Source organism: Ranitomeya imitator, chromosome 6 (assembly GCF_032444005.1).
Source record: "Ranitomeya imitator isolate aRanImi1 chromosome 6, aRanImi1.pri, whole genome shotgun sequence".
In the NCBI taxonomy this organism is placed as follows: Eukaryota; Metazoa; Chordata; class Amphibia; order Anura; family Dendrobatidae; genus Ranitomeya; species Ranitomeya imitator.
The window spans coordinates 572079784-572106945 of record NC_091287.1 but is presented as its reverse complement, the minus strand read 5'-3'; the positions used below and the strand labels follow the sequence as shown (position 1 = coordinate 572106945).

Here is a 27162-nt window from a genome sequence, read left to right as displayed (position 1 = left end):
GGTCTCCGGCGTGTCACTTCACATACCTACGCTGTGGTTGGTTCCTGTTATGATAAGGTAATTCAGTACCACAATGGACATAGAGGTCAGAGCACATACAGTGACCTGACAATAACCCAAAAACATAGAACGAGCTCTGAGACGTGGGAACTCTGCTGACCGCAATCCCTAATCCTCTCAAACCACACTAGAGGCAGCCGTGGATTGCGCCTAACGCTCCCTATGCAACTCGGCACAGCCTGAGAAACTAGCTAGCCTGAAGATAGAAAATAAGCCTACCTTGCCTCAGAGAAATACCCCAAAGGAAAAGGCAGCCCCCACATATAATGACTGTGAGTTAAGATGAAAAGACAAACGTAGAGATGAAATAGATTTAGCAAAGTGAGGCCCAACTTTCTGAACAGAGCGAGGATAGGAAAGGTAACTTTGCGGTCAACACAAAACCCTACAAAAACCACGCAAAGGGGGCAAAAAGACCCTCCGTACCGAACTAACGGCACGGAGGTACACCCTCTGCGTCCCAGAGCTTCCAGCAAGCAGGAAAAAACAAATATACAAGCTGGACAGAAAAAAACAGCAAACAAAATAGCAAAGCAGAACTTAGCTATGCAGAGCAGCAGGCCACAGGAACGATCCAGGAGGAAACAGGTCCAATACTAGAACATTGACTGGAGGCCAGGATCAAAGCACTAGGTGGAGTTAAATAGAGCAGCACCTAACGACTTCACCACATCACCTGAGGAAGGAAACTCAGAAGCCGCAGTACCACTTTCCTCCACCAACGGAAGCTCACAGAGAGAATCAGCCGAAGTACCACTTGTGACCACAGGAGGGAGCTCTGCCACAGAATTCACAACAGTACCCCCCCTCTTGAGGAGGGGTCACCGAACCCTCACCAGAGCCCCCAGGATGAGCCATATGAAAGGCACGAACAAGATCGGGAGCATGGACATCAGAGGCACAGACCCAGGAATTATCTTCCTGAGCATAATCCTTCCACTTAACCAAATACTGGAGTTTCCGTCTTGAAACACGAGAATCCAAAATCTTCTCCACAACATACTCTCAACTCCCCCTCCACCAAAACCGGGGCAGGAGGATCAACAGATGGAACCATAGGTGCCACGTATCTCCGCAACAATGACCTATGGAATACGTTATGTATGGAAAAAGAATCTGGAAGGGTCAGACGAAAAGACACATGATTAAGAACCTCAGAAATCCTATACGGACCAATGAAACGAGGTTTAAACTTAGGAGAGGAAACCTTCATAGGAATATGACGAGAAGATAACCAAACCAAATCCCCAACACGAAGTCGGGGACCCACACAGCGTCTGCGATTAGCGAAACGTTGAGCCTTCTCCTGGGACAAGGTCAAATTGTCAACTACATGAGTCCAAATCTGCTGCAACCTGTCCACCACAGTATCCACACCAGGACAGTCCGAAGACTCAACCTGCCCTGAAGAGAAACGAGGATGGAACCCAGAGTTGCAGAAAAACGACGAAACCAAGGTAGCCGAGCTGGCCCGATTATTAAGGGCGAACTCAGCCAAAGGCAAAAAGGACACCCAGTCATCCTGATCAGCAGAAACAAAGCATCTCAGATATGTTTCCAAGGTCTGATTGGTTCGTTCGGTCTGGCCATTAGTCTGAGGATGGAAAGCCGAGGAAAAAGACAAGTCAATGCCCATCCTACCACAAAAGGCTCGCCAAAACCTCGAAACAAACTGGGAACCTCTGTCAGAAACGATATTCTCTGGAATGCCATGCAAACGAACCACATGCTGGAAGAACAAAGGCACCAAATCAGAGGAGGAAGGCAATTTAGACAAGGGTACCAAATGGACCATCTTAGAAAAGCGATCACAAACCACCCAAATGACTGACATTTTTTGAGAGACGGGAAGATCTGAAATAAAATCCATAGAGATATGTGTCCAAGGCCTCTTCGGGACCGGCAAGGGCAAAAGCAACCCACTGGCACGAGAACAGCAGGGCTTAGCCCGAGCACAAATCCCACATGACTGCACAAAAGAACGCACATCCCGCGACAGAGATGGCCACCAAAAGGATCTAGCCACTAACTCTCTGGTACCAAAGATTCCAGGATGACCAGCCAACACCGAACAATGAACCTCAGAGATAACTTTATTCGTCCACCTATCAGGGACAAACAGTTTCTCCGCTGGGCAACGATCAGGTTTATTAGCCTGAAATTTTTGCAGCACCCGCCGCAAATCAGGGGAGATGGCAGACACAATTACTCCCTCTTTGAGGATACCCGCCGGCTCAGATAAACCCGGAGAGTCGGGCACAAAACTCCTAGACAGAGCATCCGCCTTCACATTTTTAGAGCCCGGAAGGTACGAAATCACAAAGTCAAAACGGGCAAAAAACAGCGACCAACGAGCCTGTCTGGGATTCAACCGCTTGGCAGACTCGAGATAAGTCAAGTTCTTATGATCAGTCAAGACCATCACGCGATGCTTAGCTCCTTCAAGCCAATGACGCCACTCCTCGAATGCCCACTTCATGGCCAGCAACTCTCGATTGCCCACATCATAATTTCGCTCAGCAGGCGAAAACTTCCTGGAAAAGAAGGCGCATGGTTTCATCACCGACCAATCAGAACTTCTCTGCGACAAAACAGCCCCTGCTCCAATCTCAGAAGCATCAACCTCGACCTGGAATGGAAGCGAAACATCTGGTTGACACAACACAGGGGCAGAAGAAAAACGACGCTTCAACTCTTGAAAAGCTTCCACAGCAGCAGAAGACCAATTGACCACATCAGCACCCTTCTTGGTCAAATCGGTCAATGGTTTAGCAATACTAGAAAAATTGCAGATGAAGCGACGATAAAAATTAGCAAAGCCCAGGAACTTTTGCAGACTTTTCAGAGATGTCGGCTGAATCCAATCCTGGATGGCTTGGACCTTAACAGGGTCCATCTCGATAGTAGAAGGGGAAAAAATGAACCCCAAAAATGAAACCTTCTGAACACCAAAGAGACACTTTGATCCCTTCACAAACAAAGAATTAGCACGCAGGACCTGAAACACCGTTCTGACCTGCTTCACATGAGACTCCCAATCATCCGAGAAGATCAAAATGTCATCCAAGTACACAATCAGGAATTTATCCAGGTACTCTCGGAAGATGTCATGCATAAAGGACTGAAACACTGATGGAGCATTGGCAAGTCCGAATGGCATTACTAGATACTCAAAATGGCCCTCGGGCGTATTAAATGCAGTTTTCCATTCATCGCCTCACTTAATACGCACAAGATTATACGCACCACGAAGATCTATCTTGGTGAACCAGCTAGCCCCCTTAATCCGAGCAAACAAATCAGATAACAACGGCAAGGGGTACTGAAATTTAACCGTGATCTTATTTAGAAGGCGGTAATCTATACAAGGTCTCAGCGAACCATCCTTCTTGGCTACAAAAAAGAACCCTGCTCCTAATGGCGACGATAACGGGCGAATATGCCCCTTCTCCAAGGACTCCTTCACATAACTCCGCATAGCGGCGTGCTCAGGCACAGATAAATTAAACAGTCGACCTTTTGGGAATTTACTACCAGGAATCAAATCGATAGCACAATCACAATCCCTATGCGGAGGTAGGGTATCGGACTTGGGCTCATCAAATACATCCCGGTAATCAGACAAGAACTCTGGAACCTCAGAAGGGGTGGATGACGAAATAGTCAGAAATGGGACATCATCATGTACCCCCTGACAACCCCAGCTGGACACAGACATGGATTTCCAATCTAATACTGGATTATGGACTTGTAGCCATGGCAACCCCAACACGACCACATCATGCAGATTATGCAACGCCAGAAAGCGAATAACCTCCTGATGTGCAGGAGCCATGCACATGGTCAGCTGGGTCCAGTACTGAGGCTTATTCTTGGCCAAAGGCGTAGCATCAATTCCTCTCAATGGAATAGGACACTGCAAGGGCTCCAAGAAAAACCCACAACGCCTAGCATACTCCAAGTCCATCAAATTCAGGGCAGCGCCTGAATCCACAAATGCCATGACAGAATACGATGACAAAGAGCAGATCAAGGTAACGGACAGAAGAAATTTTGACTGTACCGTACCAATGGTGGCAGACCTAGCGAACCGCTTAGTGCGCTTAGGACAATCAGAGATAGCATGAGTGGAATCACCACAGTAGAAACACAGCCCATTCAGACGTCTGTGTTCTTGCCGTTCAACTCTGGTCAAAGTCCTATCGCACTGCATAGGCTCAGGTTTAAGCTCAGGTAATACCGCCAAATGGTGCACAGATTTACGCTCACGCAAGCGTCGACCGATCTAAATGGCCAAAGACATAGACTCATTCAGACCAGCAGGCATTGGAAATCCCACCATGACATCTTTAAGGGCTTCAGAGAGACCCTTTCTGAAAATAGCTGCGAGCGCACCTTCATTCCATTGAGTGAGTACGGACCACTTTCTAAATTTCTGACAATATACCTCTATCTCATCCTGACCCTGACACAGAGCCAGCAAATTTTTCTCTGCCTGATCCACTGAATTAGGTTCATCGTACAGCAGTCCGAGAGCCAGGAAAAACGCATCAATATTACTTAATGCAGGATCTCCTGACGCAAGAGAAAATGCCCAGTCCTGAGGGTCGCCACGTAAAAAAGAAATAATGATCCTAACTTGTTGAACTGGGTCACCAGAGGAGCGAGGTTTCAAAGCTAGAAATAGTTTACAATTATTTTTGAAACTCAGAAATTTAGTTCTATCTCCCAAAAAAAAAATCAGGAATAGGAATTCTCGGTTCTAACATAGAATTCTGAACCACAAAGTCTTGAATATTTTGTTCTCTTGCCGTGAGCTGATCCACACATGAAGACAGACCTTTAATGTCCATCGCTACACCTGTGTCCTGAACCACCCAAATGTCTAGGAAAAAAAAGGCAAAACACAGTGCAGAGAAAAAAAAATGGTCTCAGAACTTCTTTTTTCCCTCTATTGAGAATCATTAGTACTTTTGGCCTCCAGTACTGTTATGATAAGGTAATTCAGTACCACAATGGACATAGAGGTCAGAGCACATACAGTGACCTGACAATAACCCAAAAACATAGAACGAGCTCTGAGACGTGGGAACTCTGCTGACCGCAATCCCTAATCCTCTCAAACCACACTAGAGGCAGCCGTGGATTGCGCCTAACGCTCCCTATGCAACTCGGCACAGCCTGAGAAACTAGCTAGCCTGAAGATAGAAAATAAGCCTACCTTGCCTCAGAGAAATACCCCAAAGGAAAAGGCAGCCCCCACATATGACTGTGAGTAAAGATGAAAAGACAAACGTAGAGATGAAATAGATTTAGCAAAGTGAGGCCCGACTTTCTGAACAGAGCGAGGATGGGAAAGGTAACTTTGCGGTCAACACAAAACCCTACAAAAACCACGCAAAGGGGGCAAAAAGACCCTCCGTACCGAACTAACGGCACGGAGGTACACCCTCTGCGTCCCAGAGCTTCCAGCAAGCAGGAAAAAACAAATATACAAGCTGGACAGAAAAAAACAGCAAACAAAATAGCAAAGCAGAACTTAGCTATGCAGAGCAGCAGGCCACAGGAACAATCCAGGAGGAAACAGGTCCAATACTAGAACAATGACTGGAGGCCAGGATCAAAGCACTAGGTGGAGTTAAATAGAGCAGCACCTAACGACTTCACCACATCACCTGAGGAAGGAAACTCAGAAGCCGCAGTACCACTTTCCTCCACCAACGGAAGCTCACAGAGAGAATCAGCCGAAGTACCACTTGTGACCACAGGAGGGAGCTCTGCCACAGAATTCACAACAGGTTCCTTACTTCTGCATGCGTCCAGCAGAGCTTCCAGCCATGTCCTTAGGGCACTCACGCGTTCCCGCCCTTTTAAAGGGCCAATGTGTGCTCTTGCTATTTCCTCCCCAGCCAATGGCTGTGGGGCATTATGTATATATTGCTTCCTCCTCACTGGGGAAGTGTCTGAGCAACCTTCCTGTTCTGCAGTCTAAGTTGCGTAAAGTTGAGTACCAGTTCCTGCTGCACTCTGATGCAAATCCTGCCTGCCGCATGCTAGGTGCAAATCCTGCCTGCCACACTCCAGGTGCAAATCCTGCCTGCCACACTCCAGGTGCAAATCCTGCCTGCCACACTCCTGGTGCAAATCCTGCCTGCCACACTCCTGGTGCAAATCCTGCCTGCCACACTCCAGGTGCAAATCCTGCCTGCCACACTCCAGGGGCAAATCCTGCCTGCCACACTCCAGGGGCAAATCCTGCCTGCCACACTCCAGGGGCAAATCCTGCCTGCCACACTCCAGGGGCAAATCCTGCCTGCCACACTCCAGGGGCAAATCCTGCCTGCCACACTTCAGGGGCAAATCCTGCCTGCCACACTCCAGGGGCAAATCCTGCCTGCCACACTCCAGGGGCAAATCCTGCCTGCCACACTCCTGGTGCAAATCCTGCCTGCCACACTCCAGGTGCAAATCCTGCCTGCCACACTCCAGGTGCAAATCCTGCCTGCCACACTCCAGGGGCAAATCCTGACTGCCACACTCCAGGGGCAAATCCTGACTGCCACACTCCAGGGGCAAATCCTGCCTGCCACACTCGAGGGGCAAATCCTGCCTGCCACACTCCAGGGGCAAATCCTGCCTGCCACACTCCAGGGGCAAATCCTGCCTGCCACACTCCAGGGGCAAATCCTGCCTGCCACACTCCATTATGTTTTATTGTTCTGAACACATTCTACTATGCAATGAATACAAATTAGCAACTGGAGTATTTCATTCAGTGACATCTAGGATGTGGGATTTAGTGTTCCCTTTATTTTTTTGAGCAGTGTATTTGTCACGTGCTGTCCATTTCCTTGTGATCCTCCGTGAGATGGTTCTTCTCCTTCATTGGAGTCCAGCGCTGTGTAATTACACTGATAGGACTTGATTTGGAAAGGCGCACACCTGTCTATATAAGACCTCACAGCTCACAGTGCATGTCAGACCAAAGGAGAATCATGAGGTCAAAGGAACTGGCCAAGGAGCTCAGAGACAGAATTGTGGCAAGGCACAGATCTGGCCGAGGTTACAGCAGAATTTCTGCAGTACTCAAGGTTTCTAAGAGCAAAGCGGCCTCCATAATCTTTAAATGGAAGACGTCTTCCTAGACCTGGCCACTCAGCCAAACTGAGCAGAGCAATCTTGGAAGCCTTGGTGACAGAGGTAAAGAACCCCAAGATCACTGTGGTTGAGCTCCAGAGATGCAGGAGGGAGATGGGAGAAAGTTCCACAGTCACCTATCACTGCAGCCCTCCACCAGTCAGGCCTTTATGGCAGAGTGGCCGACGGAAGCCTCTCCTCAGTGCAAGACATATGGAAGCCGCATAGAGTTTGCTAAAAAAAACAAAACACATGAAGGACTCCCAGACTATGAGAAATAAGATTCTCTGGTCTGATGAGATGAAGAGAGACCTTATTGGTGATAATTCTAAGTGGTATGTGTGGACAAAACCAGGCCCTGCTCATCACCTGCCCAATACAACCCCCACAGTGAAGCATGGTGGTGGCAGCATCATGCTATGGGGGTGTTTTTCAGCTGCAGGGACAGGACGACTTGTTCCAATTGAAGGAAACATGAATGCGGCCAAGTACAGAGATATCCTGGATGAAAACCTCTTCCAGAGTGTTCTGGACCTCAGACTTGACCGAGGGTTCACCTTCCAACAAGACAATGACCCTAAGCACACAGCTAAAATAACAAAGGAGCGGCTTCAGAACAACTCTGTGACCATTCCTGACCGGCCCAGCCAGAGCCCTGACCTAAACCCAATGGAGCATCTCTGGAGAGACCTGAAAATGGCGTCCACCAACGTTCACCATCCAACCTGATGGAACTGGAGAGGATCTGCAAGGAAGAATGGCCGAGGATCCCCAAATCCAGGGGGGAAAACTTGTTCCATCATTCCCAAGAAGACTCATGGTTGTACTAGCTCAAAAGGGGCTTCTACCCAATACTGAGCAAAGGGTCTGAAGACTTATGACCATGGGATAGTTCAGGTTTTCTTTTTTAATAAATGTGCAAAAATTTCTATGTTTGTTTTTTTCAGTCAACATGTGGTGCAGAGTGAACATTAATGAGAAAAAAATGAACTTTTCTGAATTTACTAAATGACTGCAATGAAACAAAGTGAAAAATTTAAAGAGGTCTGAATACGTTCTGTACCCACTGTATATACATACAAGTGCGTCTCACAAAATTAGAACATCATCAAAAAGTGAATTTATTTCAGTTCTTCAATGCCAAAAGTGAATCTCAAATATTCTATAGAGTCATTACACACAGAGTGATCTATTTCACATGTTTATTTCTGTTAATGTTGATGATTATGGCTTACAGCCAATGAAAACCCAAAAGTCATTATCTCAGTAAATTAGAATAACAAAAAACACCTGTAAATACTCCTAATTGTTTATAAAGGTCCCTCAGTCTGTTTCAGTAGCTCCACAATCATGGGGAAGACTGCTGACCTGACAGATGTGCAGAAGGCAGCCATTGACGCACTTCACAAGGAAAGTAAATTTTGCATTTCATGTGGAAAATCGAGGTACCAGAGTCTGGAGGAAGAGCGGAGAGGCCACAATCCGAGCTGCTGGAGGTCTGGTGTGAAGTCTCCACAATCAGTGATGGTTTGGGGAGCCATGTCATCTGCTGGTGTAGGTCCACTGTGTTTTATCAAGGCCAAAGTCAGCGCAGCCGTCTACCAGGACATTTTAGGGCACTTCATGCTTCCTGTCACGATATGGTATGAAATATCATAAGTAGTTCTCTTGCTAGCCTGCGTGGGCTAAGCCCCCCTTCTTGGAGTGATACTGCAACAGTTTGTAGCTGCAAATTCCTGGCTTTCCTTCTCAGAGAGTGTGGGGGTTAGGAGAGCCAAAAGTATTTACGACCGGCATTTCCTGTGTAAGCTCTTGTTCAGCTATAAGTGAAGTAGAAACTTCGAGGATCCATGAAAGATTCTTTGTTTAGTTATTGTAAGATATTAGGCAAACGATTTAAGCTAGAAATAAGAAAAATACAGTTAGGTCCATATATATTTGGACAGAGGCAACATTTTTCTAATTTTGGTTATAGACATTACCACAATTAATTTTAAACAAAACAATTCAGATGCAGTTGAAGTTCAGACTTTCAGCTTTCATTTGAGGGGATCCACATTAAAATTGGATGAAGCGTTTAGGAGTTCCAGCTCCTTAACATGTGCCACCCTGTTTTTAAAGGAACCAAAAGTAATTGGACAATTGACTGCAAGGCTATTTCATGGACAGGTGTGGGCAATCCCTTCGCTATGTCATTCTCAATTAAGCAGATAAAAGGCCTGGAGTTGATTTGAGGTGTGGTGCTTGCATTTGGAAGGTTTTGCTGTGAAGTAAACATGCAGTCAAAGGAGCTCTCCATGCAGGTGAAACAAGCCATCCTTAAACTGCGAAAACAGAAAAAACCCATCCGAGAAATTGCTACAATATTAGGAGTGAAAAAATCTACAGTTTGGTACATCCTGAGAAAGAAAGAAAGCACCGGTGAAATCATCAATGCAAAAAGACCTGGGCGCCCACAGAAGACAACAGTGGTGGATGATCGCAGAATAATCTCCATGGTAAAGAGAAACCCCTTCACAACAGCCGACCAAGTGACCAACACTCTCCAGGAGGTCGGCGTATCAATATCCAAATCTACCATAAAGAGAAGACTGCATGAAAGTAAATACAGAGGGTTCACTGTACGGTGCAGCCACTCATAAGCATCAAGAAGAAAAAGGCTAAAAACATCTAAAAAAGCCGCACAGTTCTGGAAGAACATTCATTGGACAGATGAAACCAAGATCAACCTCTACCAGAATGATGGAAAGAGAAAAGTATGGCGGAGGCGTGGTCCAGCTCATGATCCAAAGCATACCACATCATCTGTAACACCCGGCGGAGGCAGTGTGATGGCGCGGGCATGCATAAACCCGGCGGAGGCAGTGTGATGGCTTGGGCATGCATGGCTGCCAGTGGCACAGGGTCACTTGTGTTTATTGATGATGTGACACAGGAGAGAAGCAGCCGAATTAATTCTGAGGTATTCAGAGCCATACTGTGAGGTCAGATCCAGCTAAATGCAGCAAAACTGATTGGTCGTCGTTTCATACTACAGATGGACAATGACCCAAAACATAAAGTCAAAGCAACCCGGGAGTTTATTAAAGCAAAGAAGTGGAATATTCTTGAATGGCCAAGTCAGTCACCTGATCTCAACTTAATTGAGCTTGCATTACACTTGTTAAAGACTAAACTTCAGACAGAAAGGCCCACAAACAACCAGCAACTGAAAACCACCGCAGTGAAGGCCGAGCATCAAAAAGGAGGAAACACAGCGTCTGGTGATGTCCATGAGTTCAAGACTTCAGGCAGTCATTGCCAACAAAGGGTTTTCAACCAAGTACTAAAAATGAACATTTTATTTAAAATTATTGAATCTGTCCAATTACTTTTGGTCCCTTTAAAAACGGAGTGGCACATGTTAAGGAGCTGAAACTCCTAAACCCTTCATCCAATTTTAATGTGGATACCCTCAAATGAAAGCTGAAAGTCTGAACTTCAACTGCATCTGAATTGTTTTGTTTAAAATTCATTGTGGTAATGTCTATAACCAAAATTAGAAAAATGTTGTCTCTGTCCAAATATATATGGACCTAACTGTATATATTCTTTACACCCCTCGGTGGATCTATTCACCACGTAAAACCTGAGCTTCTAACTCCATCTGGTAAAGAAGTAGGGATTTCTCTGTAAATATGTATCCCAGATAGGACATATTTGATCTCATTAGAATGCTCACGTTAATCCGAGATGAATGATGGATTTGTTAGGACTATAACATGTTTTGTAGCGGAGTTATCGAAATTAGATATAGATTAGAAAAAATGAGTTAACTGAAGAGGTAGGAGGGACGAGGTGATCCAACCCCTTTCTGGGATGTTACAGGCTTAAGCTATAACTGTCTGCACACATCCCCAGCTGCTTTCTTGTCCTATTTTCCTGGAAGAGCTGAGTACATCCCCATGAGCTGGGACGTATGGAAAACTGCCCTAGCCTGGTTGCCTGTCATGCTTTGAACATGTGAGTGTTACTTTTTCTCATTTATTCCCTTTATGTTATAATTACCCTTGTACATATTTGCAATTGTCTCATTTGTAACATCTTTATAAAATATTTTTGATAAAGCACTGCCTAATTTTTATGGAATATAATATTTAATATTAGTTCGTTCTCCTCTTCTAAACCGTACCCTAAGTCTTCTGAAGGGAAATACGCTACTGTTACTGTTGTGTTGGGTTAGCTTCGAACCCGTTTAATCGAAGCTGGTGGCGGCGATACCGTGTGCTGACTGTTGAGTGACGCTGTAGCGACTGCGGCGTTGATAATTATTGTTCCTGCCTGAGTGGGAGTAGTTATCGCGTCGCTGCAGCGTGCCCAATAGCCAGTACATAGCAGGCAGCCTGTCTGGCGACTAATTACCCTAGGTGCAGTACCTAATCTGACCTGAGAGTAAGGGGGGCGCCAGAGAGCTGCAAGTGTTAAGTGGAACTGTAAGCGGGATATACATAAATCCCTGCAGTTTGTGGTATATTGAAAGCAGTGGGATACCTAGAATAAGCCCCTGCTGTAAACTAAGAGGTCAATAGCCTTGTGTGTGGTTTTTCATCACATCGTGGAGTGGAGGGATAACTAAGATAAGCCCGCCTGCACATGTGATAGCCGTCTGTTGGCCTGAAGTCACCTCAATCCGTGACGTAGGGGTGACGGAGTTTTAGCTTTTATTGTCGCAGCTGAATGTTTTACATCTGTTAGCCAGCATAAGTACATGTGGGGGTTGCCTGGTTTCTAGGGAATCCCCACATGTACTTATGCTGGCTAACAGATGTAAATCATTCAGCTGCGGCAATAAAAACTAAAACTCCGAGCACTAAAAAAAATACTCGGAGGACACCCGAGCGTGCTCGGGAAATCTCGAGTAACGAGTATATTCGCTCATCACTAGTAATATATATTTTTGGTGTCATAGTGAAGAGTTGAATATAACTTATTTATTCACATCACCATAAGGCCATTCTAACCCCTCCAATTTAATAACATCCAAAGGATGAATCAATACAGGTCATATTTTGTCTCTGTAGCAAAGTAAAATTGCAATAGGAAACGTGACGACAATATCTACCGCATGGGTCTTCTAGGGGCAAAGTATTTTGGAAGTTGGGGCTCTCATAAAATTCTAATAGCCCTAACGACAAGTTTAGGAAGCTGACAGCCTATTGAGGCATGTGGTCTGGTGACCGGAGGATCCCAACCTGATTTCCCCAAACGTATCCATAGACTCAGGTTACCATATGGTCCCAACCTGGCTTCTCTAAATGTATCCATAGGTTCCGAGTGATCGGACAGTCACAACCTGGATTCTCCAAATGTCTCCATGGAGGACAGGTGACCGGATGGTCCCCGCCTGGCTTTTCTGAGCATATCCATGGGTTCTGTGATATTCAATGGAGCAGATCTGTATTCTTCTAACCAGGGCCATGGTCCATTAAGCTGGAATCCTGTAGAATCCAAATCTGTGCCCCACTTGATGGAGCCATGTTATCCCGGTAGAGTGTTCCTTTATGGAGTCATGGTGTTCTTGACCAACCAAAGAAAACACACAACTTCATAAGTCAACATAAAGATAATAGCTAATGTCTCCTGGTCCACTGAAAATAAACGTCTGGATAATTAAGATTAAATGCTGTGTCGTCACACATGCCTACAACTGTGAACATTTGGTTCTAATAATAATAGTAATCTTTATTTATATAGCACCAACATATTCTGCAGCGCTTTACAGTTTAACAGTTCATACACAAGTCATATTTAACCATGTTCAAAATAATACAATAATTATAGCAAAATAAGCCTCCCTTGCTCGTCAGAGCTTACACTCTACAATGAGGTGGGGGAGATACAATGCTTATTTACAATGATGGTCCAGCCATCTTGAGGGAGTGGGAGATAAAGGCTGCATGAGGTAGTCACCAGCCAGTATTTGCGGTGCTGTTGGGTGCGGTTAAGTTTGATGGAGAATTATCCTCAGATAAATAGTGAATGGGACACACACAGACACTATGATTGTGGATAGTCCTAATTTCTTGAGGTAGAGTATTCCAGAGGATAGGTGGAACGCAAGAGAAGTCTTGAAGCCGGGAGTGGGAGGTACGGATTAATGCAGAGGTTAGTCAAAAGTCGCTTGCAGAGCGTAAAGAGCGGATAGGCCGATAAACAGAAATGAGGGAGGAGATATAGGGGGCCGCCTGTGGAGAGGACGGGTAGGTGATAGAAATGAGGGAGGAAATGTAGGGGGCTGCACTGTGGAGAGCTTTGTGGGTGAGAACAAGCAGTTTTGGATCCTATAATGAATTGGCATCCAGTGTAACGACTGGCGAAGAGTGGACGAGTCCGAGTAACGATTAGCCAGATGGACGACCCTGGCTGCTGCATTAAGGATGGACTGGAGAGGGGAAAGTCGCGTTAGGGGGAGGCCAATTAATAGAGCGTTACAGTACCCCAGGCGTGAGTGGATCAGGGCAACAGTGAGGGTCTTTGTTGTTTCCATGCTGAGAAAGGGGCGGATTCTAGAGATGTTCTTTAGGTGCAAGTGGCACGAGCGGGCAAGAGATTGTATATGGGAGGTGAAGGAGAGATCGGAGTCATACATAACATCCAGACAGCGCGCCTGCTGCCGGGGCGTTATTATGGTGCCACCCATGGAGAGGGAAATGTCATATTTAGGGAGGTTAGTAGATGGCGGGAGCAGAACAACTTCAGTTTTGGAAAGGTTGGGTTTCAGATGGAGGGTGGACATGATGTTGGAGACTGCGGACAGACAGTCACTTGTGTTCCGTAGTACAGTGAGAGTAAGGTCAGGGGTTGACGTGTATAGTTGTGTGTCATCAGACTGATAGGGGCCTGTGTTTTTGGATTGAGGAGGGAGTGAAAGGTGAGGTCTGTTTGGTTTTATTTTTATTATGAAGCAAACAATAGGACAAAATAACTGAAAACTTCAGTGTGCATGACTATTCACTACCCTGAAGTCAGTACTTTGTAGAGCCTCCTTTTGCATCAATTACAGCTGTAAGTCACTTTGGATAAGGTTCTATGAGCTTTCCACATATTGCCACTGGGATTTTTGCCCATTTCTCAAGGCAAAACTGCTTCAGCTTCTTCAAGTTAGATGATTTTCTCTGAACAGCAATCTTCACGTCTGACCACAGACTCTTGGTTGGATTGAGGTATGGGCTTTGACTACAACTCCAGAACATTTACACGTTTCCCCTTCCACCACTCGAGTGTTGCTTTAGAAGCATGGTTTGGGTCATTGCCTTGTTGGAAGGTGAACCTCTGTCCCAGTCTCAAAAAACATCCCACGGCATAATTATGCCTCCACCATCTTTCACTCTAGGGATGGTGTTCTTGGGGTGATGAGCTCTGTTGGTTTGGCACCAGACGTAGCAAATACCTTGGTCTCTAAAAAGTTAAATGTTTGTCTCATCTGACCACCGCACCTTCCTCCATACATTTGGGGAATCTTCCACATCTTTTGGCAAACTCAAAATGAGCCTTCCAATTTTTGTGTGTAAGTAAAGACTTTTTTCGGCCCACTCTTCCATAAAGGCCTCCTCTATGGAGTGTATGGCTTAGTGTGGATTTATGGACAAATAAACCAATCCCTTGTTGTAAACTCTGTAGCTCCTTCAGGGTTACCTTTGGTTTCTGTTCTACCTCTTTGACTAATGCCATACGTGGAGACACGAGGATCAGTCGTTGCTGTCGTACTCTTGCCCAGCTGTCTTTAAAGAGACTGTATGGACAAGGGCTCATCCTACTGAACTCCCGCACTCATTTCCCATGGGCAGAATACCACTCAGACAACACTGGGTGAGGCTAAAACAGTGTGGCAATACTTCATTGAACCACCAACAGACAATAACATCTATAACAGTCCCAGCAAATACCCGAGATTGTGAAAATATACAGAGTCTGACACTTCCCCTGGCTTACCAGGATTAGAGCAAATGCGACTTTGGAGCTTCCGGTGGCCGTCTATCTCCAGAAGTGGCACACTGCTTTTGGCGGGCACCCACATAGAGGAGGTGACATTCTATTGAGGTACGTGGCCCGGTGACCTGATTGTCCCAACCTGGATTTTCCATACTTGTTTGAGGGTTCAATGGTGGTCAGTGGAGTAAATCTGTATTCGTCCAGCTAGGGCTATGGTCCCTTAAGTTGGCATCCTGTAGAATGTCAAATTTGTGTTCCCCTTGATGGTGCATTGGCTGTTGTTCTGCCTTCTCTGGTCCCCGGCAGCTCCTGCCTTCTCTGGTTCCCCTCTCGCGTCTTCATCCTGTGGTTCCCACCTTCCTCTTCTGGTTCCCCCTCCCACACCTGCCTCTTCTGCTTCTTCCATCCATTCCTACCTCTTTTGATCCCTGCCTCCTCTGGTTCCCCCGCCCGCGCCTGCCTTCTCTGATTCCCACACCTACATCCTTTGGTTCCCTGTCCCGCCCCAGACTTCTTCTGTTCTGCCACCCGCGCCTGCCTCCTCTGGTCCTCACCTGCCTTTAAACCTCTGCTGTTTCTTTTTTACAGGGTGGAACCTCCCAGCATACCTGACCGTGCTCATTGCCTTTGGGAACATCGGACCCCTGGCCGTCACTCTTGCTCACCGCTTCTGCCCCCCTGGAGGTATCTCTGAGCCCTGGCTGATCCGTTCGGTCCATGCGCTGAGCCTGCTGTCTGCAATCTTCTTGGCACTTTTCTGGGACCGGCGTGTCATGGTGGGCGGTGAGGACCACTCAGTGCCGTACCTCCTGCTGGCATTCCTGCTGGCTCTGGGCTGCTGCACCTCGAATGTCACCTTCCTTCCCTTCATGTACAGCTTCCCACAGCAATACGTGCGCAGCTTCTTCATCGGGCAGGGGCTCAGCGCCCTCTTCCCCTGTGTGCTGGCACTGGGTCAAGGTGTAGGCCGGCTGGAGTGCAGGAATAACACGTATGGGAATGGCAGCACCCCCCACTACATGCAGGAGAACTTCTCTGCTTCCTCCTACTTCTGGGGTCTCTTTTCGCTCCTTGTAGTTTCTTCTTTCTCATTTGCACTCCTCATATTCTGGAAACAAAGGGTTAAAAAGAAGCAGGAGCAGGAACTGGGGGCGTCCAGTGTGCCGCAGGAGGGTGCCGGCTCTGAGGACTCGTACCCACTGAAGTCACCGGAGCAGGAAGCAGCACAGGATGCAGCCAGTGCCACGGACAGGACTTTCTGGACCTCGCGGAACATCTATCTGCTGGTTCTGCTGGGACTGTCCAATGCCCTGACCAACGGTGTCCTCCCCTCCGTGCAGACGTACAGCTGCCTACCCTACGGAGCCGACGCTTATCACCTGTCAGTCGTCCTCAGCAACATCGCCAATCCTGCTGCCTGTTTCATCGCCATGTGTGTCCTGTGCAGGTAAGGGGTGTGATGGCAGGGCGTGGAGCTGACAACCTCTGTCTTCCTCTCACAGTTGTCACCATAGGTTAATCCTAGTCTGATTGCTGGATCTGCACTGGTCCTGGAAACGTCTGCAGGTCGGGTGGGTCTCAGTGGCCCCGGGTGGTCTTTTCACAAGGGGAACATTTGCTATCCGCACATATTGGTGAAGAGAATATTAAGGGATAAATTATAATGATGCAGTCGCTGCTATGTCGGTGGCTCCCCCTTTCCCATGATGCCCTTTAATCATCGCTTATGGTAGAACCCAGAGAAGAGGAGTCCGTGTGAATTTAAATGCTCGATTCTTCTGTTCTCGGGGAGATGAGCTGCTGCTACATGAGTCTTTAAGAGAGGAAGAAGGGTCGGGATGGGATAAAAGAAACTAGATGAAAACTGAGGACTGTGCAGGATGAAGACAAGTATAGAGGACAAGGACAAAAGGGAATGGAAGAGAATACAGAAAAGTTTAGAGGAAGAAGATAGAGAGGTCTGGAGGAGAGGACAGAGAAGTATAGAGGAAAAAGAGGGGTCTGGAGGAGAGTACAGAGAAGTATAGAGGAAGAGGACAAATGGGTCTGAAGGAGAGGGCAGAGAAGTATAGAGGAAGAGAACAGAGGGGTCTGAAGGAGAGTACAGAGAAGTATAGAGGAAGAGGACAAAGGGATCTGGAGAAGAGTACAGAGAAGTATAGAGGAAGAGGACACGGGGGTCTGGAGGAGAGTACAGAGAAGTATAGAAGAAGAGGACAGAACGGCCTGGAGGAGAGTACTGAGAAGTATAGAGGAAGAGGACAAATGGGTCTGAAGGAGAGGGCAGAGAAGTATAGAGGAAGAGGACAGAGGGGTCTGAAGGAGAGGGCAGAGAAGTATAAAGAAAGAGGACAAATGCGTCTGGAAGAGAGTACCGAGAAGTATATAGGAAGAAGTCAGAGGGGTCTGGAGGAGAGGACAGAAGTGTATAGGAAGAGGACAGAGGGGTCTGGAGGAGAGGACAGAGAAGTGTGTGCTTATTTTATAGGAGTAATAGACCAAAGGCCCACCTACAATCTTAATTCAAATTGGCAAAACCTGCTGATCTTGGTGGGATCCTTCAGATTCTCCCCAGCAGATGAAGTTAGAGGACAGAAGAATTTTCCAGTGTGAATTTAATTCCTTGACTGAAAGTTTTGTGGGAGGAGGACAGTGAGCTGTGTAGGGTGAAGATTGAGGGGACTAAAGGTGGAGGACAGGGGAGTCTGGAAACAGGGCTGGTTTTAGACAAAGTGGGGCCCTGAGCAAAAGTTTAAAGTGGGGCCCCAAATGCTCACATATTGCACCATCACAAAGAAACATTTCTGTTGTATTTACATGCACTGAGTTCAGGCCGCTAATCGAGCGTGATCGACAATATTGAAGTCGTTCAACACTTGTTTCACAGCCTCTTTAGACGAGCTGAGGAAGAATGATGGGTACAGATGGTCCCATATAATATAATGCAGCACCCCTCACAGACTATAATACAGCCCCACTCAGAGTATAATGTAGTCCCCTCAGAGCATAATGCAGCCCCACACACAGTATAATGCAGCCCCAAACACACACACAGTATAATGCAGCACCCTCAGAGTATAACTCACCTCCCTGTACACAGTATAATGCAGCCCCTCGACACACATAGTATAATGCAGCCCCCCTACACACCCACAGTATAATTCAGCCCCCCACAAACACACACAGTATAAAGCAGCCCCCTCACATAGTACAATTCAGCCCCCCATAAACAAACACTGTATAATTCAACCCTCCACAAACACGCACAGTATAGTGCAGCCCCCCACACACACACACAATATAATGCAGCCCCCCACACACACACAGTATAATGCAGCTCCACACACACAGTACAATGCAGCACCCTCAGAGTATAACGCACCTCCCTGTACACAGAATAATGCAGCCCCCCCGACACACATAGTATAATGCAGCCCCCCGACACACCCACAATATAATTCAGCCCCCCACAAACACACACAGTATAAAGCAGCCCCCTCACATAGTACAATTCAGCCCCCCATAAACACTGTATAATTCAACCCCCCCACAAACACACGCACAGTATAGTGCAGCCCCCCACACACAATATAATGCAGCCCCCACACACACACTATAATGCAGCCCCAAACGCACAGTATAATGCAGCACCCTCAGAGTATAACTCACCTCCCTGTACACAGTATAATGCAGCCCCCCGACACACCTAGTATAATGCAGCCCCCCTACACACCCACAGTATAATTCAGCCCCCCACAAACACACAGTATAAAGCAGCCCCCTCATAGTACAATTCAGCCCCCCCATAAACAAACACTGTATAATTCAACCCCCCACAAACACACGCACAGTATAGTGCAGCCCCCCACACACACAATACAATGCAGCCCCCCCACACACAGTATAATGCAGCCCCACACACAGTATAATGCAGCACCCTCAGAGTATAACGCACCTCCCTGTACACAGAATAATGCAGCCCCCGACACAGTATAATGTAGCCCCCCGACACCCACAGTATAATTCAGCCCCCACAAACACACAGTATAAAGCAGCCCCCTCACATAGTACAATTTAGCCCCCCATAAACAAACACTGTATAATTCAACCCCCCCACAAACACACACACACAGTATAGTGCAGCCCCCACACACACAATATAATGCAGCCCCCACACACACAGTATAATGCAGGCCCACACATAGTCTAATGCAGCTCCCCACACAAACAGTATAATTCAGCCCCCCACAAATACACACATACAGTATAGTGCAGCCCCCCCACACACACAGTATAATGCAGTCCCCCACAGACAGAATAATGCAGCCCCCTTCCCCACACACAGTATAATGTAGCCCCCCCACACACACAGTATAGTGCAGCAGACACACAAACAATGCTTACCTCTCCTCCTTGTTCCCCCCTGCTCTGGCTTCTGCAGAGTGTCTCAGCTCCCCTGCTGCCTCACGCTGAGGCAGAGAGGGAGTGATGGGAGAGGCAGCGCCATCTGAAGCGCTCTCCTCAATCACTGCTTTCAACTATATCTGTATGTATGATGCTGATAAGTTGAATGCGGGGGAGGGGGGCGGCGCCATGCCCCTCTTACTCACAGGACCCATAGCGGCCGCGTGGTGTGCCACTATTAGTGGCATGCCACTGGCTGGGGGCCCTAGGCAGCTGCCTGGTCTGCCTACCCCTAACAACTGCCCTGTCTGGAAGTAGAGGACTAAGGGATCTGAAAGGGAAAGGAGAAGGTGGACTGAGGAGCCTACAGTAGCAGGAGGACATTGGGGTCTGAAGGAAGAAGATAGGGGAGTACGATACAGGAATACTGAATTTGGCAGCAGGGGACAGAAAAGTATAGATGAGAACAGAAGACTCCGGAGGAGTAGGAGGATGCAAAGGGGTTTAGAAGAGAACAGATGGGTCTGGTTGAGTAGCACAAAGGAATCTGGAGGAAGGGACGGAGAGGTCTGTGGGAGGAGGAGAGGGGAGGTGAAGGAGAGTGGGGTCTGTGGTAGGAGGAGAACCGAGGGGTCTGTGGGAGGAGGTTTAGGATAAGGTCTGGGGGAGGAAACAAGAGAAGAATAGAGGACAAAAGAGGAGTAAAGAGAACAGATGGATTAGAACAGAGGGGTGTTTGGAAGGAGGACAGAGGGATCTGTAAGAGGACAGTGGAATCTGTAAGAGGAGGACCAAGGGATCTTAAGGAGGGGAAAGGATGCAGATTGAGGGACCTGGTGGAGGAGTAAGACAGTGGGATCTGTGGAAGAAGAAGGAAGATACTGGGGTCTGTAGTAGGAATACTGAATCTGGTGGACAGAAAATTATAGAGGAGAACAGATGCCGGAGGAGTCAGGGGATGCCAAACGAGTCTGGAGGAGGACAAAGGAGTCTGGAGAATGGGGTGGAGAGGTCTGTGAGAGGAGAAAGACATAGGTTTCTGTGGGAGGAGGAAGACTGAGGGGTCTGTTGGATGAGTAGGAGAACAAAGAAGTCTGGAGGAGGAGGACAAAGGTGTCTTTAGGAGAATGACAGATGCATCTGGAAGATTAGAAGGTGGACAAAGAAGTCTGGAGAAAGACAGTGGGATCTGTGGGAGGACTGAGGAATCTGAAGAAGGAGGACTGGGAAGTCTGGAGGAGGAGGTGGTCAGGGGAGTCTAGGAAAGGAGAAAGAGGAGGACCGATGGGGTCTGTGGGAAGAGCACAGGGGAGTCTGAAAGAGGAGAAAGGAGGAGGACCAAGGGGTCTGTGAGTGAAGGAGGATAGAGGAGGAGGGTCTGGAGGTGGATGGGGATTGAGGGGTCTGTGAGACAAGGTGGAGGACAGAGCAATCTGAAAGAGGAGGACAGGGGGTCTGTGGGAGGATGAGGACCGAGACTTCTGTGGTAGGAGGACAGAGGAGTCTGGAAGAGAAGAAAGGATAAAAGTGAACCTGGAAATTATAGGCCAGTAAGTCTAACCGCTATTGTTGGTAAAATATTTGAAGGGTTTCTGAGGGATGTTATTCTGAATTATCTCAATGAGAATAACTGTTTAACTCCATATCAGCATGGGTTTATGAGAAATCGCTCCTGTCAAACCAATCTAATCAGTTTTTATGAAGAGGTAAGCTATAGACTGGACCACGGTGAGTCATTGGACGTGGTATATCTCGATTTTTCCAAAGCGTTTGATACCGTGCCGCACAAGAGGTTGGTACACAAAATGAGAATGCTTGGTCTGGGGGAAAATGTGTGTAAATGGGTTAGTAACTGGCTTAGTGATAGAAAGCAGAGGGTGGTTATAAATGGTATAGTCTCTAACTGGGTCGCTGTGACCAGTGGGGTACCGCAGGGGTCAGTATTGGGACCTGTTCTCTTCAACATATTCATTAATGATCTGGTAGAAGGTTTACACAGTAAAATATCGATATTTGCAGATGATACAAAACTATGTAAAGCAGTTAATACAAGAGAAGATAGTATTCTGCTACAGATGGATCTGGATAAGTTGGAAACTTGGGCTGAAAGGTGGCAGATGAGGTTTAACAATGATAAATGTAAGGTTATACACATGGGAAGAAGGAATCAATGTCACCATTACACACTGAACGGGAAACCACTGGGTAAATCTGACAGGGAGAAGGACTTGGGGATCCTAGTTAATGATAAACTTACCTGGAGCAGCCAGTGCCAGGCAGCAGCTGCCAAGGCAAACAGGATCATGGGGTGCATTAAAAGAGGTCTGGATACACATGATGAGAGCATTATACTGCCTCTGTACAAATCCCTAGTTAGACCGCACATGGAGTACTGTGTCCAGTTTTGGGCACCGGTGCTCAGGAAGGATATAATGGAACTAGAGAGAGTACAAAGGAGGGCAACAAAATTAATAAAGGGGATGGGAGAACTACAATACCCAGATAGATTAGCGAAATTAGGATTATTTAGTCTAGAAAAAAGACGACTGAGGGGCGATCTAATAACCATGTATAAGTATATAAGGGGACAATACAAATATCTCGCTGAGGATCTGTTTATACCAAGGAAGGTAACGGGCACAAGGGGGCATTCTTTGCGTCTGGAGGAGAGAAGGTTTTTCCACCAACATAGAAGAGGATTCTTTACTGTTAGGGCAGTGAGAATCTGGAATTGCTTCCCTGAGGAGGTGGTGATGGCGAACTCAGTCGAGGGGTTCAAGAGAGGCCTGGATGTCTTCCTGGAGCAGAACAATATTGTATCATACAATTATTAGGTTCTGTAGAAGGACGTTGATCTGGGGATTTATTATGATGAAATATAGGCTGAACTGGATGGACAAATGGCTTTTTTCGGCCTTACTAACTATGTTACTATGTATGTTACTATGATAACAGTAAGTTCTGTGGAAGGATGAGGAGAAGATTGTGAGGTCAGGAGGAGGAAGACTGACTGGCATAGAAGGACACAAAAGTATAGAGAACAGATGGGTCTGGAGGAGTAGAAGGAGGACAAAGGAATCTATAGGATGACGGGTGTAGAGGAGAAATGAGTGAGACCGAGGGGTCTCAAGAAAGGAGGACAGAGGGGTCTGTGGGAGGGGAACCAAGGTATCTGTGGAAGGAGAAGGATGACAGTGGGGTCTAAGGAGGACAGGAGTCTGTAGGAGGAAGACAGAGGTATAGAAGACAGACTGTGGAGAAGTAGGAGGAGAAGCGAGAGGTCTGTGAGAGGAGGACAGAAGTGTGTGGAGGAAGAAAAGTATAGAGGAGAACAGATGTGTCTGAAGGAGTAGGAGAAGGACAAAAGAGTCTGGAGGAGAGGACCGAGAAGTCTATGCTGGGAGCAGGACAGAGGGGTTTGTGGCAGGAGCACTGAGGAGTCTCTGTGGGATGAGAAGAGCAGAGTGAGTAGATTTGGAGGACCAAGGCATCTGTGGGAGTTGGAAGAGGATCGTGAGTTCTATGGGAGGAGGACTGAAGGACGTGGAAGAGGAGGACTGAGGGGTCTGGAGGAGTAGGACGGAGACTGAGGGATCTGTAGGAGTAAGATCAAAGGGTCTGTGGGAGTTGGAAGAGGAGACCCGTCTGTGGGAGGAGGAGGATCAAGGCTGTCTGTTGGAGTATGACAAGGGCATGGAAGAGGAAGTTGTGTGGGGGTTCTGTGGTAGAAGGATGACTGAGGGGTTTGGAAGGTGGAGGAGGACAGTGGAGTCTATAGGTGGAGGATCAAGGGGCATGGAGGACGAGAACAGATAGTATCTGCTTCCAGCCAAACTTGTAAAGAAGCTCAGCTGTCTTGTGTCCGGCACCTTAGTTGGTGTAATGAGCAGGCGTCCCAGCAGCACTGAGTATTTTAGGAGAATATCGACCTTTTCTCTTCTGATTTTTAGCCTGTCATGCTCACTGATTTGTAGATCTGATTACTCTGGATGTTTTTCAGCTTTTCTCCTCCTATGAGCAGGAGATTAATGACTGATACATAAAATAAAGCATTAACCATTTCCCCCCGCTCCTGCGTCCTCCCACGCACCGGATCCCGTGTGACTGTGTTGTGAGACATTCCAGGGATGTTTTGCCCGGGGTAAACCTTGTGATTGTCACATTCAGCGTTGTTCTCACATGGATTGATGTCTGTCTGTTCTGCCCGTGTATTAATCTGCATCTTGTAGACCCCACTATAGGCGGCATCTAGGGATGTGGTGATCCTTAGTACAGCAGACATGACTCCATACTATAGAGTAACACAATGGTGACTTTGGCCTGCAAAGCTGCCCAGGGCCTCCTTCTCTGCAGCTAGTGGTGACAGCCTTGTGTGTCTGACCTTCTGCTTTCTTCTCAGGTCGTCTCTTGGCCTCGGGGTGATCATGGCTGTAGGTGCCGTGTTCGGGGGGTATCTTATGGCCCTCGCTGCCTTCAGCCCTTGCCCTCCCTTGTTGGGGAGCAAAGCGGGTGTAGTTTTGGTGGTAAGTATCCACTCCTACTGCATTTATAGGGCCCCCTGACAGCGACGCTCATACACTACTAGATTGTGTACGCCCTATTATTGGAGAGTTACGTTCCACCCATTCTGGTCCTGCACAGAGGCACCAAGGAAACATTTTCACTAAAGAATCGCCTCCATGCTCAGTGAAGAATCACCACTTTGGATTGACCTTAGAATGGAAACTGAGTAGAAACCCCATCCTCCTTCCACCATGTCCAGCACTTGTTACCGGCAGTAGGTGTCCTTCCTTACAACAGCTCCATGGATGCTTTATATACAGTCCAGGCTTTGGTCATCATGTGATACAATTGGGAGTGAGAAGAAAACACCAAGCAGATAGATTTTGGTCTCAACTTTTACAATAGAGGATAAAACTAGGCCTCATAGCAGATGGGTTGTGGTCATGACATGATACAATGGGGGGTGAGATGAGGGCTCTGAGCAGACGGGTTCTGGTCATCACATCACAAAATGGAGGGTGAGACGAAGGTTCTGAGCAGGTGGGCTCTGGTCCTCACATCACAAAATGGAGGGTGAGACGAAGGTTCTGAGCAGGTGGGCTCTGGTCCTCACATCACAAAATGGATGGTGAGACGAAGGTTCTGAGCAGGTGGTCTCTGGTCATCACATCACACAATGGGGGGTGAGACGAAGTCTCCGAGCATGAGGGTTCTGGTCATCACATCACACATTGGCGTGGGGGTGAGATGAAAACTCCGAGCAGGTGGGTTCTGGTCATCACATCATATAGTGGAGGGGTGAGACGACGTAGGTGGGTTCTGGTCCTCACATCATACAGTGGAGGGGTGGGACGAAGGTTCCGAGCAGGTGGGTTCTGGTCATCACATTACACAATGGGGGGTGAGACGAAGGAGGTGGGTTCTCAATTCTCTAGATGTCTCTGGCACACTGGTCATTCCGTTCCTATGTGACTTTACGCCCTGGCCCTCCTCTCCCTGCACGCACCTGACATACAGTTAAACACCTCCACATCTTGCACATTTATCACAACCATCATCCCAGTTTCCAAGTCCCACCGGTCGGTGCATCATGGCGGCCAATCATTTGCATATACCTTCCCACCTGCTTGTTTCCCTTCTTATCTACGCCCCTTCTTCTGTGATTGACAGCTTCGGCTTCATAAAGCCACAGAAGGGCGGAGACAGATGGAAACGAGCAGGTGGGTAGGTGTAGTTAAATGATTGACTGCTCCTTTGTGCACCAATCGCCAGTGCTTGGTTTGTACAGTCATTCTGTGCTGACAGTTTGTTAGTAGTTTGCTTCCTATTCACTCAGTGTTTATGTTGCATTGTGTCTCCACAGGTTGCATCTTGGACTGTCTTCATGGGTGTCTTGTCGTACTTGAAGGTTGTGATTGGCAGTCTGCTGCATGAAGCTGGGCATAGCGCCCTCCTTTGGTGTGGTGCTGTCATCCAGGCTGGCTCACTGCTTGGTGCCCTGGTCATGTTTCCAATGGTCAGCATCTATCACTTGTTCCAGAGTGGCAGAGACTGTGAAAACAGCTGCACCCTATGAGCATGGTGTACTGTGCCCGCCCTGAGGGAGCGGGTGTACTGTGCCCGCCCCGGGGGAGAGGGTGTACTGTGCCCGCCCCGTGGGAGAGTGTGTACTGTGCCCGCCCCGGGGGAGAGGGTGTACTGTGCCCGCCCCGAGGGAGAGGGTGTACTGTGCCCACCCCGGGGGAGAGGGTGTACTGTGCCCGCCCCGGGGGAGAGGGTGTACTGTGCCCGCCCCGGGGGAGAGGGTGTACTGTGCCCGCCCCGGGGGAGAGTGTGTACTGTGCCCGCCCCGGGGGGAGGGTGTACTGTGCCCGCCCTGAGGGAGAGGGTGTACTGTGCCCGCCCCGGGGGGGAAGGGTGTACTTTGCCCGCCTCGGGGGAGAGTGTGTACTGTGCCTGCCCCGGGGGAGAGGGTGTACTGTGCCCGCCCCGGGGATAGGGTGTACTGAGACTGCTCCGGGGGATAGGGTGTACTGAGACTGCCCCGGGGATAGGGTTTACTGTGCCCGCCCTGGGGGAGACGGTGTACTGAGACTGCCCCGGGGGAGACTGTGTACTGTGCCTACCCCAGGGGATAGAGTGTACTGAGACTGCCCCAGGGAATAGGGTTTACTGTGCCTTCTCTGTGGGGAGGATGTACTGTTTGCTATCTACCTTATATCACTCTCAGGACCTTTTTATAAAAGTAAAATAAAACTTTTTCACTAAGCGTCCGTGTCCTTCATGATTGAACATGATTGAAGAATCAACAATTGGAGGAAAGTGCAGTCACATCTGACAGCAGCATGACAGCGTTATGTCAGATACTACATACAGCATTGCCAGTAATACGGTAAATTACATTTATCCTGCGGTATATTATGGTTTTGCTAATGCGTGTTATGGTGGAGCTGGGTGTACTATGGTTGTACTGGTGGTGCTGCGGAGTATTATGGTTGTACTGGTGGTGCTGGGGTGTGTTGTGGTTGTGCTGGTGTAGCTGGGGTATATTATGGCTGTACTGTTGTAGCTGGGGAGTATTATGGTTGTTCTGGGGAAGTATTATGGTTGTACTGGTGGAGCTAGGGAGTACTATGGCTGTATGTTACACGCCGCGAGGTTCAGATAGGGGCAGGTCTCATGAACTCTGGGGGAACAGTTAGTCAGGGCGACCATGTACTGCAGCTTCTTCAGGCGCAAGATGGATCCACTTGCTCACACAGATACAATTGATAGAGTCCTCATGAACAGATGAACAGTGTAGTTTAATGTCACAGCACATTCAGTACAATTTAAGTCTCTTAAGCACAGGCTTTATAAACAGGACAGCTGCTTCTCAGAGGCACCTTGACTAACAGTCTCTTTTGATAGCACAGTTCAGCACAGATCAAGACTCTACAAAAGCACAGTAGTCCACAGAATTCCTTCTAGCACAGTGTAATGGAGGGTTTGCTGAGGGAGATGATCTCTGTGATACAATTTCTTCCAGTACTTATATTCCTGCTCCTGATAGACTTTCTCAACTAGCAGTACAGGGAGTTAGCCCAA

The 27162-nt window shown here is 47.8% G+C and overlaps 1 protein-coding gene across 7 annotated transcripts in view; it reads left to right on the top strand.

Moving 5' to 3' along the window:
- Positions 1-26344, top strand: part of SLC52A2 (solute carrier family 52 member 2) — a 241047-nt gene extending 214703 nt beyond the window's left edge. For all 7 annotated transcript variants that reach the window (XM_069732128.1, XM_069732123.1, XM_069732126.1 and 4 more), the window contains 3 exons: positions 15757-16615; positions 23972-24095; positions 25439-26344. In XM_069732128.1, the coding sequence (XP_069588229.1) occupies positions 15757-16615; positions 23972-24095; positions 25439-25651 (1196 nt within the window). In that variant the 3' untranslated portion in view covers positions 25652-26344. The remainder of the gene's footprint in view (positions 1-15756; positions 16616-23971; positions 24096-25438) is intronic.
- Positions 26345-27162: the final 818 nt, after the last annotated feature.